Genomic DNA, 18,059 nt, shown 5'->3' with positions numbered 1-18,059 from the left:
ACAATGAAAACTGCGGTCGTATAACAATCCAACATTCTGACAATGAAAGCTGCGGTAGTATAAAACATTCTGACAATGAAAGCTGTGGTAGTATAACAATTCAACATTCTGACAATGAAAGCTGCGGTAGTATAACAATTCAACATTCTGACAATGAAAGCTGTGGTAGTATAACAATTCAAGGGTCTGACAATGAAAGCTGCGGTAGTATAACAATTCAACGGTCTGACAATGAAAGCTGCGGTAGTATAACAATTCAACGGTCTGACAATGAAAGCTGCGGTAGTATAACAATTCAACGGTCTGACAATGAAAGCTGCGGTAGTATAACAATTCAACGGTCTGACAATGAAGGCTGCAGTAGTATAACAATTCAACGGTCTGACAATGAAAGCTGCAGTAGTACAACAATTCAACGGTCTGACAATGAAAGCTGCAGTAGTATATAACAATTCAACGGTCTGACAATGAAAGCTGCGGTAGTATATAACAATTCAACGGTCTGACAATGAAAGCTGCGGTAGTATAACAATTCAAGGGTCTGACAATGAAAGCTGCAGTAGTATAACAATTCAACATTCTGACAATGAAAGCTGTGGTAGTATAACAATTCAACGGTCTGACAATGAAAGCTGTGATAGTATAACAATTCAAGTGTCTGACAATGAAAGCTGCAGTAGTATAACAATTCAACATTTTGACAATGAAAGCTGCAGTAGTATATAACAATTCAACGGCCTGACAATGAAAGCTGCAGTAGTATAACAATTCAACGGTCTGACAATGAAAGCTGCAGTAGTACAACAATTCAATGGTCTGACAATGAAAGCTGCAGTAGTATATAACAATTCAACATTCTGACAATGAAAGCTGTGGTAGTATAACAATTCAACAGTCTGACAATGAAAGCTGCGGTAGTATAACAATTCAACGGTCTGACAATGAAAGCTGCGGTAGTATAACAATTCAACGGTCTGACAATGAAAGCTGCGGTAGTATAACAATTCAACGGTCTGGCAATGAAAGCTGTGGTAGTATAACAATTCAACAGTCTGACAATGAAAGCTGCAGTAGTATATAACAATTCAACGGTCTGACAATGAAAGCTGCGGTAGTATATAACAATTCAACGGTCTGACAATGAAAGCTGCGGTAGTATATAACAATTCTTTTCAGTACCTTATCAATTATTTTCCCATCCTTATCACAAAGACTAGGCTTGGGATTAACTAAGTGTTTTGAAGCAGTGTGAGGCAGGCTTGTTAAAGACACAATTTAAAATAACTTTTCTGAAGAGGAAAGTAATGAAGCATCAATAAATTTAAGAAAATTGAACCCCCCCCCCCCCAAAAAAAAAAAAAAAAAAAACATAACACAACATCTCTGCCCAGCAAAGGGAAGCACAAGCGAATCATCAGTCCTCAAAAGCCTTGGAGGTAGTAAAGCTCTGAAGGGCTTTGCTCCCAAACGTTTCTTGTATATATTACAATAATATAATAAAGTAATGTAGTACTAGTATATCCTGTCAGATTTACAGTCCTTATTTCCTGTGCCTTATTTTTTGTTGTAACAATAGATGTCCTTCAAGGATGCATCTGCAGTCCTTACAAATGGGTTGTCCTGTCGTCAGGCAGCCCTTCGGTCGGCCGGATTCCAAAGTCTGGGTCTGGCCTCGGCTGGTGTCGCACTTCACCCGACGTCATAGCTGCAGTTCTTCGGGTATAAAGGCATCAGCCGACGCCATTTTCCTCAGTCTTTCTTGCCGCGTGGCGCCCGAAGCAGAAGCTGTTCGCAAGTGCCGGTCGGTCAGAACCAGAGATTACTACTACCGAATACGACTACGAAGACTTCTAAAAAGCTAAGTACCCCGTTGGGGACTCTTTCTTGCCTCAGCCGATGTCAGAAAAAGTGAATAACTGTTTAACTTGTGGGAAACAAATACCTCATAAAGATTTCCACTCTTACTGCTTACCCTGTTTAGGCCCAGACCACGACGTAGCAGCTTGTCTAGCCTGTGCTTCTTTTAACCGGCGGTCTGAATTTGCTGAGGAGTTTTTCGGCTCCGATTTTGCTTATATTATGCCGTCGGATCCTCCGACTACGTAAATGTCTAAAAAGCGCAAGGAAAAGGACCGACACTCGCGGTCCGCGGCTTCGGCCGAAACCGCGGTTAAGCCAACCGCGAGTGTCTCGGTTTCGGCTGAAACCGAGCAAGCGGTTCTTCCTTCAGCTGAAAACTTACCTTCTACTGAGGCCTCTTCCAACCTGGTGGAATCGGCTTCAGAAAACCCACCTGCTGTCGCAGTTTCTCAGGAATTAAATGACACTATTCCCTTGGATATTTCAACCCCTGCACGTGGAGCTGCTAGGCCTCCTGCAGCCATGTCCATTAAGGCCTTTGTCAGGGCTAAAGCTACTAAGATTGTGCCTGCTAAGACCCCCACTCACAGGCCCAGCTCTAGTTCTCAAAGGCTTAGTTTAGCAGAGGATCTCATTTCTTTGATCCGGGGATCCCAACCTCAACCAGACAGGGCCTCTCAGCCACCTCCAGAGAAGAGGCCTAGAGCAGAGCCCCCCCAGCCACTTTCTACAGATGATTCCTCTGATGTTTCAGATGATTCCGACCCTCCAGAGGCTCCTTTCTCCCCTTATGAAGACTCTGATGCTGAAGAGTCCATCCCTTCTGCCTCTCCGCCTGAGGAATTTTCCTTTGGGGAAACCTTGCATGCTATGAGGGAACAATTTCAGTGGCAGGGCCAGGATTTTCCAGACTCCAGAAAAAGGCTTAGAACCTTTCTGCATTTACCACAACATAGGCCTTTAGCCATTCCTCCAGTTCATTCTGTTGTAGATGATGCATTTAATGATGCTTGTACTGCTCCTGATTCTCTACCTCCGGCCCCTGCTAAGCCTGATAGATACTACAGGGTCCCGGACACACATTACCATTTGTATAAGGCTCCCTTTGCAGATCCTGAGACTATCTCCCAAGGGCCCAAGGCTGTAGCAGCTACTTCTGCTAAGAACCCCCTCCCCTCAGAAAGGGAATCCAGATCCTTAGAGAGATGGGGTAAAAAAGTTTACACTTCTGCTACTCTTTCAGCTAGGGCCTTGAACTGTCAATTTCACATGATCCAGTATCAAGAATTTATGCTAGACCAGTTAACCAAAAAACTGTCCTCTGATGAATCATTAGACAAAAAATCTGTTCAGGAAATGGTACATAACATTCAGCAAGTCAGTAACCATTCCTTAAAATGCGGCTATGATGCACTGGAGGCTTCCTTTAGATCAGCCATGACTGGCACAGTTATCAGAAGGCATGCATGGCTAAAAGAGCAGGCCTTACCAGACCATGTCAAGTCCAAACTATTAGATGCTCCTGTGGACAAGATCAATTTGTTTGGCTCTCTTGCACAACAGGTGCTGAAGAAGATGGAAGAGAAGGCAAAACCTGTCCAAACAGTAAAAGATTTCTTACAGGTCCAACCGCCAAGGTTTAGCAGGAATTGGCCCTCCAAGAATTGGTCCTTTCCAGACTCATCCAGAGCTCAGAGGGGCAGGAATAGGCGTTCAAGAGGCAGAAACCAATCCAGGGGTGCCTACAGGGATAGAGTGGCAGAGTAACCACCAGCAAAGTACAGCCACGGACACAGCCACCACCACAACTACAGGACAATCACAGTGACTTGGCTCTGGCACCGCCTACCAGGGAGCAACTAGAAGCACCTTTAGGCGGGAAGCTAGACTTATTTTCAATAAACTGGCATTACATCACAAGAGACAAGTGGATTTTACAGACAATAGACCAAGGCTACAGGTTTCACTTCCATACTCTACCAGGGAAGAGAGGAATGCCAAACCTACCTCCAAATCAAAAGGCAGAAGCTCTAAAACAAATATCCCAATTATTAAAGATGAGAGCTGTGGAAAAGGTACCATCTATGGAGCAAGGAAAAGGATTTTACTCCAGACTCTTCCTGGTACCAAGAAAAGAGAGCAAATGGAGACCTATTCTCGACCTATCCGCTTTAAACACATTCCTCATTGTTCCAAAATTCAAAATGCTGACTCTACAGCAGCTTCTTCCCATGCTGGGCAAGGAGTCTTGGCTGGTAACTCTAGATCTCAAGGAGGCATACCTGCACGTCCCCATATGACCAAATTGCAGAAGATACCTCAGATTTCTTGCAGGATCAGAGCATTATCAATTCTCAGCATTGCCCTTTGGCTTATCTACTGCGCCCAGAGTGTTCACGAAATGCCTGGCATCAGTAATTGCTCATTACAGGCTTCAGGGAATCCAAATCTACCCCTACCTGGACGACTGCCTGATACAAGCGGACAACAAAAACAAGCTAGCAGAAGACTTACAAAGGGTCATTTACCTGCTACATGCCCTGGGATACACAGTCAATATAAAAAAGTCAAGACTGACACCATCCCAGAGAATAACCTTTTTGGGTGCAGAGTTGGACACATCAAAGCAAATGGCATTCCTAACAGTAGAAAAACAGCAGCAGCTACCTCTCTACTTCTTGGCATTAACAAGGCAGAACCATCTGACAGCAAGAAAAGTACTGCAAGCCTTGGGCTTCATGGCATCCTGCATAATACTGGTTCCTCATGCCAGACTGCATATGAGAAAACTACAGTGGTACCTAAGGAATTTATGGTCTCAACACAAGCACAGCTTAGAAACCCAGATTCCAATTATTCCATGCCTGAAGCAAGAATTCCTATGGTGGGCTCAGGCTTGTCAATCAAACTCAGGATTGCCCTTCCACAGTACTCAACCAAGCCAAACCATCACGACGGACGCCTCAGACCTCGGTTGGGGGGCACACATGCTGGACAAGTGCATACAAGGCTTATGGACTCAAGACCAGCTGCACCTACACATAAATCTAAAGGAAATGCTGGCAGTAAAACTGGCAATTCAGGCATTCAGACCATTTCTCCAACAAGGTCTATTGATGATAAGGACAGACAACACCACAGTTACATGGTACATCAACAAACAGGAAGGCACACATTCGTATCCTCTTTGCCGGATGGCACTGGACCTCTGGAATGTGGCCCTGAGCTACAACATTCAGTTAAAAGCAGTTTTTGTACCAGGAAAAGAAAACATTCTAGCAGACATATTAAGCAGGACTACCACGGATGCCCACGAATGGATGCTGCATCCGGACATCTTCAAAACCATTACAAGAAAATGGGGGCTTCCAGAAATAGACTTATTTGCATCCCCACGCAATCACCAGCTAAAGAAATTCTGCACAAGGACGTACCACCCACTTGCTTGGAAGGTGGACTCCCTATCCTTCAGTTGGAAAAACCTGACAGCATATGCATTCCCACCGCTTCCTTTGATGCACAAGGTGCTTCTGAAGATCAAAGAGGACCGTCCAAGGATCATCCTGATAGCTCCAGACTGGCCAAGACAACATTGGTACCCATTGCTGAGGAGCATGTCTCGGGAACAAATATGGCCACTACCCCTGGTTCCCTTGCTGTTAACACAGAACTACAACAATCTGCATCCAAACCTGAAAACTCTGCAGCTGACTGCCTGGAACATTGCATAAGACCAATTAACCCTAATTTATCCCAAAGGGTTAAAGACATTATCCTTGTGGCTCGCAGACCCTCAACAAGAAAAAATTATTCAGCAAAATGGAAAAGATATCTCATATGGAGTACTGCAAAAGGAGAAGATGTGTCACTGGTAAACATAGCCAACATCCTGGAATACTTGGCAGAGCTCTTCCACACAGGCCTGTCCTATTCCTCCATCAAGATTCATGCATCAGCTATTTCAGCAGAATACGACTTGGATCCTCCTGTCTTCTCACATCCTCTGCTCAGACAGTTTCTGAGGAATTAAAAATGTAAAGCCTCCTAGGAAGCCACCATTACCAGCATGGGACTTGAACTTTGTGCTAGAAAAATTGACACTGCCTCCTTTCGAACCAGCAGCAACAGCAGAATTACAATACTTATCATGGAAGACTGCTTTCCTGCTGGCAATCACTTCAGCAAGAAGGGTCTCTGAACTTCAGGCATTAATGGCAGTACAACCCTTCCTGATCTTCCATCAAGATAGAGTGTCCATGAGAACAAATCCTTCCTTTATGCCTAAGGTGGTCTCCAGAGTTTCTTTAAATCAGGCTATCCACCTACCTACATTCTTCCCCAACCCACAGACCAGGGGAGAAAGACTGCTGCATACCTTGGATGTACATAGACAATTACGCTACTACCTGGACAGGACCAAGGGCAATAGAAAAACTGACCAGCTACTGGTAGCATATGCAACAGGAAGGGAAGGAAAAGTAATTTCAAAACAGACAATCTCCAAGTGGATAGGAAATTGCATTAGATTTTGTTACTCCTACCATGGAAAGAAAACTCCAGAGAACATCAGGCCTCACTCTACAAGGGCTACAGCCACTACCACAGCCTTCTTACGAGGAGTGGCTACCAAGGACATTTTAGAGGCTGCTACTTGGAGCTCCATGCATACATTTGCCAAGCATTATAATTTACCTTTATACTCTAGATCCCGAGCAGGTTTTGCCACTGCTGTTTTTTTCCACCTCCCCCAGTTTGGCTATGGTATTCTACCCATTTGTAAGGACTGCAGATGCATCCTTGAAGGACATAGTACAGTTTTGTACCTACCATAAATGTAGATGTCCGATAGGAATGCATCTGCAGTCAGGATTACCCACCTGCCTTCCCCTCTGTGGTGCTCCTAGGGTATTTGCCCATCTTATAGCTAGCTGGGGGAATCTATTATGGTGTATTTGTTTGTATATATGTACATACATGCTTATTTTTGTGTTTGCTCTCTACTATTTGGAATCATTGGCATTTATCCAAATTTAGCCTTCCAAGAGGGCACCTGGCATCTGGGGCAAGAAACACTGAGGAAAATGGCGTCGGCTGATGCCTTTATACCCGAAGAACTGCAGCTATGACGTCGGGTGAAGTGCGACACCAGCCGAGGCCAGACCAAGACTTTGGAATCCGGCCGACCGAAGGGCTGCCTGATGACAGGACAACCCATTTGTAAGGACTGCAGATGCATTCCTATCGGACATCTACATTTATGGTAGGTACAAAACTGTACTTTCTGCTGCTTGGAAGACAAACACATACATAAACCTGTGACATGTCTTCACTGCATTTTATGGCTTCTGAGTGAGGTTGATACTGCAGTTATGTTTACAATTTTTGCACCGTGACACAGACTAAAACAGCAAGATGAAAGGATGTGCCTGACTTCATACGAGTATATTCTAAGAAGAGGTAACATAATTAATGTAAACCAGCGCAAGTAATTTTTTAGTCATGCTACAATAACAGCGCGATAGTCAGCATTAAGCCAGGTTAAATCCGTTGTGAGAAGGTGCGACATGGGGTTATTTACTTATGCTCACTAAGGCTTGGCAATGACAGTGAAAACAAAGCAATCAATTAGTCCAGCTACGAATCAGTCAATGTCATCACTGCCGCCCCACCACCTGGGTGACCGGTATTACAGCTCAGCTCCGAAGCAGTAAATTTCATCGCTGCCGGCCCAGTACATGGACATGTACAGCAACACAGTTTACAGGGAGAGGCTTGTAGCACAACTATGAAATATTTCATTACAGTTTCATGGAAAATAAAACACCTTCATTTTCAGGAATTGGTTGCACTTCTTAACTTTGATGTATCCACTCGGTACACAGGAAACAAACACATGCAACATGGTTGTTGAGCTTAAATCCAGTGCCTTAGCATGTTTTTAACTAGGTGTGTAAAAAATTTACATCTCCTGTTTTGAAATATTATGCAGTAAAATAATTTTACACACATCTGGTTATGTTCAGTACACAAAGATATAAGTAACTGGATTTAGAGCACAGTAACCTCATTTACACTGTTGCCCCGATAACGGATAAGTACCAAAAGAAAATATGCTGGACAAATTTCACTCAAATAGTCCCGGAACTGTTACTTGTGCAGAAAATGAATAAAATATGCACTCAACAGTGATAGACCTCAGCATTCAGAATAGAAATAGTACAAGGCATTTTTAAACACAGACTGATGATGACTTTAAATAGAGATGTCCATACCTTTCTGAAGGAATAATTTACAGACATATTGTTGTGCAATGTATGCACTGTATTTGAATTAACCATTTTTTTCACCTCTTCTGAACTGGAGCAGCAATGAAAAAATTCAAGACCATGTTCCTTCTGTTTAGCATCTTGAATCATAGATATTAAATGCTCCCGATCATTATCCACTGGAATAATCTGAAAAAATATTATACCACGTATGAGTAATTAAGATATTTGTTTAGTACTACATAAAGATGTGCTGCCTAGATAGATTTGTTGCAAAACTAAACCATTTCAATTACGTTCTAGAATTCACAGTTATGAATGTTTTAAACAATGCATTTTACATACTAAGAATACAGTAGTATTATGGCACTACAAACAAATTATTTGGGATATGTATTTTCAGAAGGTAAAGCTACAGCAGTTACTCATTTTATTTTATTTGTATTTATTTATCTTATCAGTTGACACTAGCTATGTCTGCCGATTATCCTCCTAATCATAGATGAAAAGAATGTAGTTAAAGGAGGCAAACAAATACAGCTGATTAGCATTCATTCTATTAAAAGGAAACTAACTAGTACAAAATTCAACCATTACTGGTAAGACAACTAGAAGTCAATCAGCAACACTGTGTGAGGTATACTCAGATACTTTCAAAGAAACATCCGGGTGTTTATAGTATGCACTGGGCTTGATGCCTGGTTAGCATCTTAGATATCATTGGGTAGCATTCATCGTCATCAAGCAGATGGGTTAAGGCTATCTCCACTGTCCACAAATGAGAGTAGCTAAGCTGTGATTCATCTACTAATGCTTGTGGGTGATGGCTGTGAATAAACCTAAGCAAATGAAGTTCTAATGAGATATACATGAGAAATTATGTAAAATGGTGTATATGCTAAAGAAACACTCCCTGCGACACCTACACTATGTGTACACCATTCTGACTGAAAAGGTAACACAGTAAACAAGTCGGGTAGCAGCAAAACCAATGCAGACCAGTAAAGGCCAAAAAGATTTAATAAGATTAAGCGCTTTTCGTTTGCTCTGTCAGCAAACTTCTTCAGACAACAAAAGTAATCACATTGTGAGTATATATACATTTCGCTCTGGGTTAATTAGTTGATTAATCTATTAACTTACAGAGGCAACCAACTTCTCTAATTACAGAGCCATCCACTGACAATAGTAAAATACTTATGCAAAAATACTAAACAGCATTCACAACCAAATAGTGGTAGTAATAAATCTAAGAATAAAGGGAAATTCTAATACTAATAGTTATGGTAATAGTTGATATAAAAAATAGTAGATATAGGAAAAACTATATATAGTTTTTATATATTCTAAATAACATATATCGATGTGTCTTTTTTGTATATAGAACTTTTTATATACAAGTAAAACCATACTAGAGTAGATTTCAGTGTGAACATTAAATATGAATAAACATATTTTAGATAGGAGAAGCTGTAAAGTGAATGTTGATAAATGTTTGATTTATTTATATTGAATGTTCACACTGAAATATATATACTCACAATGTGACTACTTTTGTTGTCTGAAGAAGTTTGCTGACAGAGCAAATGAAAAGCGCTTAATCTTATTAAATCTTTTTGGCTTTTACTGGTCTGCATTGGTTTTGCTGCTACCCGACTTGTTTACTAGTTTAGTTTTGTGTTCACATTTTTTTGAAAAGGTAACACAGCCATAACTCACACCTTCTTCATCCAATTTTAGTTTTCCTACTGATTTTCTTGCAGCTTTAAGTACTGAGGGGGATTCATAAAGGTCACCACAAAGTGCAGACTGCATGCACACAGTATAATATTTCTGAGTGACTAGAAAGCACACAAAATGTGGCACAGATCTTGTACACAGTGTAGGTGTTATTAAACAGATCTTGTACACAGTGTAGGTGTTATTAAACAGATCTTGTACACAGTGTAGGTGTTATTAAACAGATCTTGTACACAGTGTAGGTGTTATTAAACAGATCTTGTACACAGTGTAGGTGTTATTAAACAGATCTTGTACACAGTGTAGGTGTTATTAAACAGATCTTGTACACAGTGTAGGTGTTATTAAACAGATCTTGTACACAGTGTAGGTGTTATTAAACAGATCTTGTACACAGTGTAGGTGTTATTAAACAGATCTTGTACACAGTGTAGGTGTTATTAAACAGATCTTGTACACAGTGTAGGTGTTATTAAATCTGGCCCACTGTTTCGCCTTTTTGTGATTCATAGTTTAGAGAGCAATTGCACATATATTCTATAAAACAGAGTCTCAACAATCCTATCTCCCTTGTAATCTGTGAAAATGATGTTAGTTGCTGTTAGCCTTGATATTTTCTAGTGTGAGTTGCTCATCTTGCTGGGACAAACCCACTTGTACCCGGGATGGTGCTCACAGAACAAGAAGATGGAGATATATGCAGAGGATAACTCACTATTAACTTTGATAATCAGGAGATACCTGATTATTTCAGAGTAGACAGGGACATTATAAGAGTCTTAGTGAGTATGTATGACCCCCATAGGGGTACTGGAGAAATGTTTGGACTTCCTTTCCCTGTGGACACTAAGGCATGTATAGCCCACGCTATACTTGCCAAGGGGACCTTTCAGAGTTAGAATGTGGACATGTTGGACATCTCACAGGTTTCTGCCTCTGGGATACTCCTGCAGTTCTGGGATGTACTCTTGGCACATGAAGATCTGTACATCTATTGTCTGATGTCACTACAGGACCAAGCCAGGACTATATGTACCTTTTATGGGGAGGCACATTTCCCTGAGGTGCTTGGTGCAATAGATTATACTCATGTTGCAATTAGGGCCCCTTCTGATCCATGGAGGAGCAGTACCACAATAGGAATGGATACCATTCCATCAATTGCCAGGTAGTGCGTGATACATGGGGGTGCATCACCAATATATCTACCCAGAATCCTGGCACTGCACTCACTTCCCATATATGGCAAAGTAGCTCATTCTACCATTTCTTAATACATGATAGGATGCCCAATGGTCATGTTGTTGGTAAGTTAATATTTTTGTTCCTTTTTTTTACTGTATTTAAGTAATTACTTATGGTAAAATGTATTGCTGAATACTAAACCACTTTTCCTTTCTTTTTATCTCCCCTCTTTCCTCTCTCATTTATTGTCTTTCAGGTAGTGCTGGATCACCACTAGTGCCACTGTTCATGATGCCAGAGAAAAATCCAACTGGAGCTGATCAACACTAATGCCACTGTTCATGACACCAGAGAAAAATCCAAATGGAGCTGCAGAAGTGATCTATAACACATCCCTGTCCCAGACATGTACTGTCATCAAGAGGGTCTTCATCCTCCTGAAGAGTCTGGGGGTACTGCATAGAATGACCCAGCAACTGAATGCAAGATGTTCACTGTGTGTTACATTCTGCACAACATGATCATGTGCCAGTCTGGTGGTGAAGTGACTCATCACTGTAGCTCCCAGATCCAGCACAACAACAAGTAAGGATGACCAGCTGGCAGCAGTAGTAGTAAGGGACTCCTTACAGTAGCTTGTGCATGGCATATGACTGTGCAGGTAAGGAGGTGGCATCTAGTCCAGAGATATGGTCCATGACATTCAGGTTAGTGTTTTGTTTCTTGTAAAAAACACAGTATAATTGATGCATGCAGTCATGCCGGTGCTGTCTGGTTCATGGTCCATTGCTAATGTTTATCTGATGTTCCCTCTATCTTTGTTACTCATATTATTGTTTGTAAAAGTCATGCCTGAGTACTCATTGACTTCAGTTCAATGATGTGGTAAGGCATCATATAAATAATAACCGCAATTTTAACTGTTTTGCAGAATACATTCTGCTGAGGTGGTATACCCAAGTAAGTATGTTATGAGTGTCCTCAAATGGTAAATCAGCACTTAACATGAATAATACCTTGTATTTGAATGAATATGTATCATATTGCTTTACATTTTTTCTCAGGTTAAAGTATGTTGTCTATTGAGGTACTGCACATCAGATTATTTTATTTTACACAATACTTTGTGCCTTCAGAGGCAAAACTATCATTTTAGCAATAGTGAGGGTGAAGTGGCAGCAGTATTTGTTTATTTGTTTAATGGCAGGATGTGCAGTGGTGAGGGTGATGTGGCAGCAGTGTTTGTTTACATGGCAGGATACTCATTTTAATGCATAATTTTCTTATTAGTGTTTTCTTCAAAACTTGTGTATTACTTTGAAGTTGTAGGTAACAGTCAGCTGTAAGAACAGTAACGCATAGAGCACTGGTGTTAATGACTGCGCCATAACACAAATTTCTTAGCACAGTTTCATGAGAAAGAAGAACCTTCCTTTTTGGAACCATAGGAGCATAACAGGAGTGTCTTTAGCGTTTGTTAAGGGAGAGCGTGCGTATGGTGATTGAATACAGTTTCATGAGGTTTTAAGTAGTACTATTACAGAAATGAAATGTATACAGTTGTAAAGTGCCCTAGCACCAAATAACTTTCCCCTTTCAAGCAAAACACTGACTTGTATTTGTAAAGGTCAAGTTGTAACACAAATATCCCACTTAAATCACAGTAGGGCAAGTTTAAATGTGTCACACACATCTCCTAAAGATAGACTAGGTGATAGTGGAAGTGTGTTTGAAAAGGGACTCTCATGAGAGCTGACTGTTTAGTTGGTCCAATGTTATGACCTACTTGATGAAAGTGATCCTGCAGTCATGGATTTGACAGTGCTGCAGTAACATTATGGGGATCTCGAATGAGAGGTCCTGATAAGTGTTGATGAATTCTGACATGGGCTGAATGTAATTATTGTACTTGGTCCACTTGTCTGATTATAGTACTTACTAGAGAAGGATTTCTAGTCCAGACAATGCCCTGTTCTCTTTCCCTTCCAAGACTGACTCCTGCTAGAGTCTAACTAATGCACAAATAGAGGCAGCCACTGAGGGTTGGTGTGCCACTGTACTAGGCATCAGTGAGATCCATATCATTATTATGATCATTATCCATACTCTGGAAATCCTCATACATACCTTGGAGGATTTTAACCAATTCCAGCTGTCTCTATGCGGCAGTACTCTCCATGGAGAGGGAGGAGGTATTCCTTACCTGGTGTTAACGGGATAATTTTTGGAGGTCCCCTCCCCAGTACTGGTATGGGCAACTACATTCTGCCTTGCCCTGCGTCTAGCAAGAATTACCGTATCATTTCCCCTTATCTTGCACTGTGGTAATGTGTGGTTTCTGCCACCCACTGCATTAATGTGCAGGACAACTTGATTCCAGGCTTCCTTCCTCTCAGCCTGTTTGCGCTCACCTTACCAAACAGATGTTTCTCGTATGTCCTAAGGGCTGCCATGAGGATCTGATTTTTCTCATGGCTGAAGTTGTCCTTTTTCTGCCTTGATCCTTGATTTAGATGAAATTATCAGTCAAAACACACAGCACAAAAGTGGGCCTGCCATCCTCTTGTATAAAAAAAAGTTAGGTAACACAAACTCCATAATTACATACACATGTCGCATCTTCAGGCAAGAAAAGTTGTGTAATAATAATGTCTGCAGTATCATACATAAATTCACAACAGTAATGCCATAACTTGTTTAGCAGATTAATTCCCCTAACCCCTCCCTTTTTCACAGTCATAATACTGTCATTTTTGTTTCTTAAGTGACACCCAATTCAAGAATAGACACACACGTTCAATCCGGAAGACGTCGTTACTGCTTCCGTACTACACAATTAAAACACGTGTGCACAATCACTACATGATACTACAAGTAAATGATTTTCTCAATGATCAGTAATCATACTTTATTGCTGCTGTAATGATTTCCCACTTACAAATGATAGCTGTACACTATTAATGCCATGATATTATGACCATCATATCATTAACAAACATTTCTTCAAGGTAACTCAGTAATGTTACATCATTTGAAATGTTTCATATCAAATTATATTTCTATGAATTTTTCCTTACTTTAACTTGTCCACATTTTCCTAATTTGTTGTCTAACTCAAGTAAACACAAATTAATATGGTGGTGATAAATTATTTCATGTAAATTCAGGTCCAGTTAAATGTAGCTCTTTGAATCACAGTAATATACAAATGCGTAAGACTGCTTATGGATAGAAGTCCTTTTCAGCTGCTCATGAACATGGTCTTGGGTTCATTTGAATGTGCTATGGACAGAGGAAGAGTCTGCAAGAGTCCCCAACATGTCCAGAGAAAGTGCAGATATCCTCAGATCTGAATATATTCAGAAAAAATGAAGTCATATGTATTAAAGTCTGCACAATACAATGTGTAATCTCTGCCCATCTAAAATAATTTGGCACACACTTTCTCACTCAATAATAAATAAAAGTTGTTGATCACACTAGGAGTATGTACATTTATTCACAACCCCCCAAAACTATATTAATGATGTATAATGCAAGAATAAATGACATGCAGATGGTAGTACTTCCAAAAAGTTAGCTAAAACAGTATACAACAAAACTAACAAAGTAAGAAAAAACAAACATGATGAATACATACTGTTTATGTAACATACGAATGAAAAGGAAATGTATTCCTTAAAAAAAACATGCATATTTTATGTAACAGAGCATTTTTATACCAAACTTGCCAGTAAGAAGAGTACAAGCTCTAATGCCCATGTCGGGTTAACTGGGTTTGTTAAGGTGGTGCCATTCACCAGAGGGAGTAGTTTTAAAACTGTGAAACACATCCCTGCTGGTAGACACAAGACTGGTGAGCAGAATTATAGGTTCATAGGTTAGTACTAAGCTAACTGACCTTGCGAGCCATATTAAGCCTAGCCAATTATCCCTTGTGAGACTCAAACCTTGCACCTTGTGTTTGTAAGGCAAACACCTTAATCATTAGGCCACCCTCCCAACCCTTTTCAGGAAGTCTAACTTCTCAGGAAGTCATGCCTAGAAAAGCAATAGGAATGCAAAAAGGTTCTGAATGGAAAAAAAATATAAATCTGTCAGGAACTGGATGAGTACCTGGAATACCTGATTGCCCATTCCGGCCCACAATGCCACCATCGATATGGTTACCTACACAAGTGTAGCCTGAGCTAATTGAGTGAGATGATTAGGTAGAAATGAGAAGGCCAGAGTCTAAAGTATTAAACTATTTTTTTCTTTTTTTCTGTGGGTCAAATTAAACATAGGTTTAAAACTATAAGGCAGATGTATAATTGACAATATTTGCTAGAATAAATATGTGCAGATACAAAAATTTACCTATAATTTTATTGTAATACAACGCAAAAGAAAGCAAAAACATATCTGTATACAGACATATGGAATGTTTAAACATAATTGCCTGTATAAATACAAATGTAATGCATGAATAAGTAAAATAATGACTGGAATATATTTGTAAATTACAGATATAGATCTGCATGTGTGTGTACTTACAGATGCTTGTTCATGTATTTATACAGAAAATACAAAATGTTTGTGTTTCCATTTCTTCTACTTCATTAACTTGGGTAGTAGTTAAATTACAAGCAGACAGTTTGTGTCGGCCAGAAAATATTTATTAGTATAGTAATTGTATAATACATTTATATCTTCCAGAATTATAACTGAATAAACAAGATGGCTGAAGTCAGTCATGCATGACACCCTAGTCCGGGTGGAGGTTGGGGAAGAGGATGAGGATGAGGATTACAGTGTTAAATGAATGTCCGTCAAATGCTTTAGTAAGAAATAACTAACATCATCTCTGGGTTACTTCTGAATACATTTTAAATCATCAACTTATAGGTTTATAGATTCATAGGTAAATATTAGACTATCAGTTTGCAGACACGTAAAAGCCTATCCAATAAACGGATGTCAGAATCAAGCCCTGTACCTTGTACCTCTGTCTTAAAGACCTTAATCATTATACCAAATACTCACCCTTAAGCAACATGCAACCCTACTCACCATGCTTACAACTGATAAGGAAGAAAACTATCAAAACACATACTTTTGCACAGCTAAGGAGATGAAAACATCCATGACTTGTGACATTGTTGTGTGTGTTTGTATCATTTGGTTGCACACAATTAAGACGGTTACATGCAAAGCATAACATTTGTGTGATCGGGAATGTCCTTGCAGGGTTCGGATGGTGCCACTTGTCCGGCAAGCATGATGGCAAAATGATGCTTGTATGAAACTTGTTTTCTCCTGCTGCTGATTTTGATTTCATATCAAAAGTAGACAGTTATTTTTCGCCAGTCTCTTCCTGTACATTAATTTTCTTCTGTAGAACTCAATGGTCAGTGGGTTTTATTATTTTAGAAAATAATTTTCTACAGGAAACTAATATACAGAATACACCAGATAAAGGAAATAGTATGGCTATAAGACTGATGATGTAATGCTTATATAGACAAATACAGAAAAAATGAGAAATGACAAGCAAACAATGCAAACTTATAAACAAGAATAAACAATAAGCAAAGCAGCTACAAGTAAAAAGGAAACATATGGGAAGTGGAAATGTAAGGATTATAAAGAAGAAAAATTTAATATGAAAAATAGAGATGTTAAACTAGAATACAGTAGTTTATAGTTTAGGGAGAGGGACTGGCATAAAAGTTAGGGTCTTTACCTCATTGGTACAAGGTACATGGTTTGATTCTGATCTCTGGTTTTTGGCTAGGCTTGTAATAATCAGATAACCTAGTATTTACTTGTGAACTTTGGAGAAGAGAACATCAGCATTCTATAAACATTTAGTGAGGTTGCCTAAAAGAAGGCTGACATAAGTAATAACTGGAGTAAACAGAGAGGAAATAAAAGACTACAAAACTTTAACTACAGATTACTAGAGAAGATAGAAGAGTCAGTAAAATTCAAGTGCATCATAGTTGTCAATACTCATTAAACAGAGGCCTTTCTAGACCAGACACAAATGCAGGAAAGGTGCATAGGTTCCTAAAACTAGGAACTTTTTTCATAGGTTCATAGGACTATACTAGGCTATTGGCCTGGAGGCCCTTATAAGCCTAATCAAGAATTTCACCCATGTTCCCACAAAGTTAACGTATTTTCCCTGTCCAACAGGGACACAGGTGGGATCCCAGGGGTATAGATTCGGTTTCCCATCCACTCATCCAGGTTCCTCATAAAGAGGGCTAGTGAGGAACTCTGCTTGACATGGAGAGGAAGTCTATTCCACAGATGGGGAGTCATTGGGACACTAATCTATCCCACCAACAAGTTCTACTGATGTCACAGACCAGGTTGAGACCTTGCGTATGGGTTGCATGTATGGAATTTGACTTACACATATGCAGCAACTCTATCAAGGCTGAGTCCGAGATGGCCATGTATGCAAGACACAGGTAACCTCTGAGCAGTCTGTATGAGGATAAGAAGAGGGACAGAGCTTTTAGCCTATCTGTACAGGACAGGTGTTTGAGACCTGGATTTTCCTGGTCAGGAACCTCTGTGGTCTCTCCAGCTGCTGCATGTGCTTGGCAAGGTACATTCTGAAGGGAGCACTGTACTCGATAATGGGTCTGATAAGGGAGGAGTGCAGGGATGTTATGACCTCCTTGTTCCTGGATGAAATACCCTTACTATGAGGTGGGCCATCCATACAACTGAGGCAACATGGTGGTAAAAGTCAGGTTGCTATCAACCTGGGTGCCCAAGTCCCTCATGACTGATTGCATGCTTAGTATTTTATTAATGTGATAATTAGTGGGGACACCATTTTCCCCAAAAGGGATAATGGATGCATTTCTTGGCAATCAGTTTGACGCCATGATTCTGGCATCAGTCAGTTTGGTTAAGGCCCTGTTGGAGGATGTCCACATTACTAGGGGAATTTATGACAGTGCCCAGCTTGCAGTCATCTGCAAACGTGGTCAGCCACAGACCGTGGTC

At 40.3% G+C, this 18,059-nt stretch overlaps 1 protein-coding gene across 2 annotated transcripts in view; it reads right to left on the bottom strand.

Moving 5' to 3' along the window:
- KNDC1 (kinase non-catalytic C-lobe domain containing 1) overlaps positions 1-18,059 on the bottom strand; it is a 1,471,539-nt gene that overhangs the window by 276,217 nt on the left and 1,177,263 nt on the right. For both annotated transcript variants that reach the window (XM_044056877.1, XM_044056878.1), the window contains exon 23: positions 8,133-8,315. In XM_044056877.1, the coding sequence (XP_043912812.1) occupies positions 8,133-8,315 (183 nt within the window). The remainder of the gene's footprint in view (positions 1-8,132; positions 8,316-18,059) is intronic.

The sequence above is a fragment of the Protopterus annectens genome, chromosome 14.part0, assembly GCF_019279795.1.
Source record: "Protopterus annectens isolate FY-2018-M chromosome 14.part0, PAN1.0, whole genome shotgun sequence".
In the NCBI taxonomy this organism is placed as follows: Eukaryota; Metazoa; Chordata; order Ceratodontiformes; family Protopteridae; genus Protopterus; species Protopterus annectens.
The sequence above is the reverse complement of the archived record's forward strand: the minus strand, read 5'-3'. Positions and strand labels throughout refer to the sequence as shown.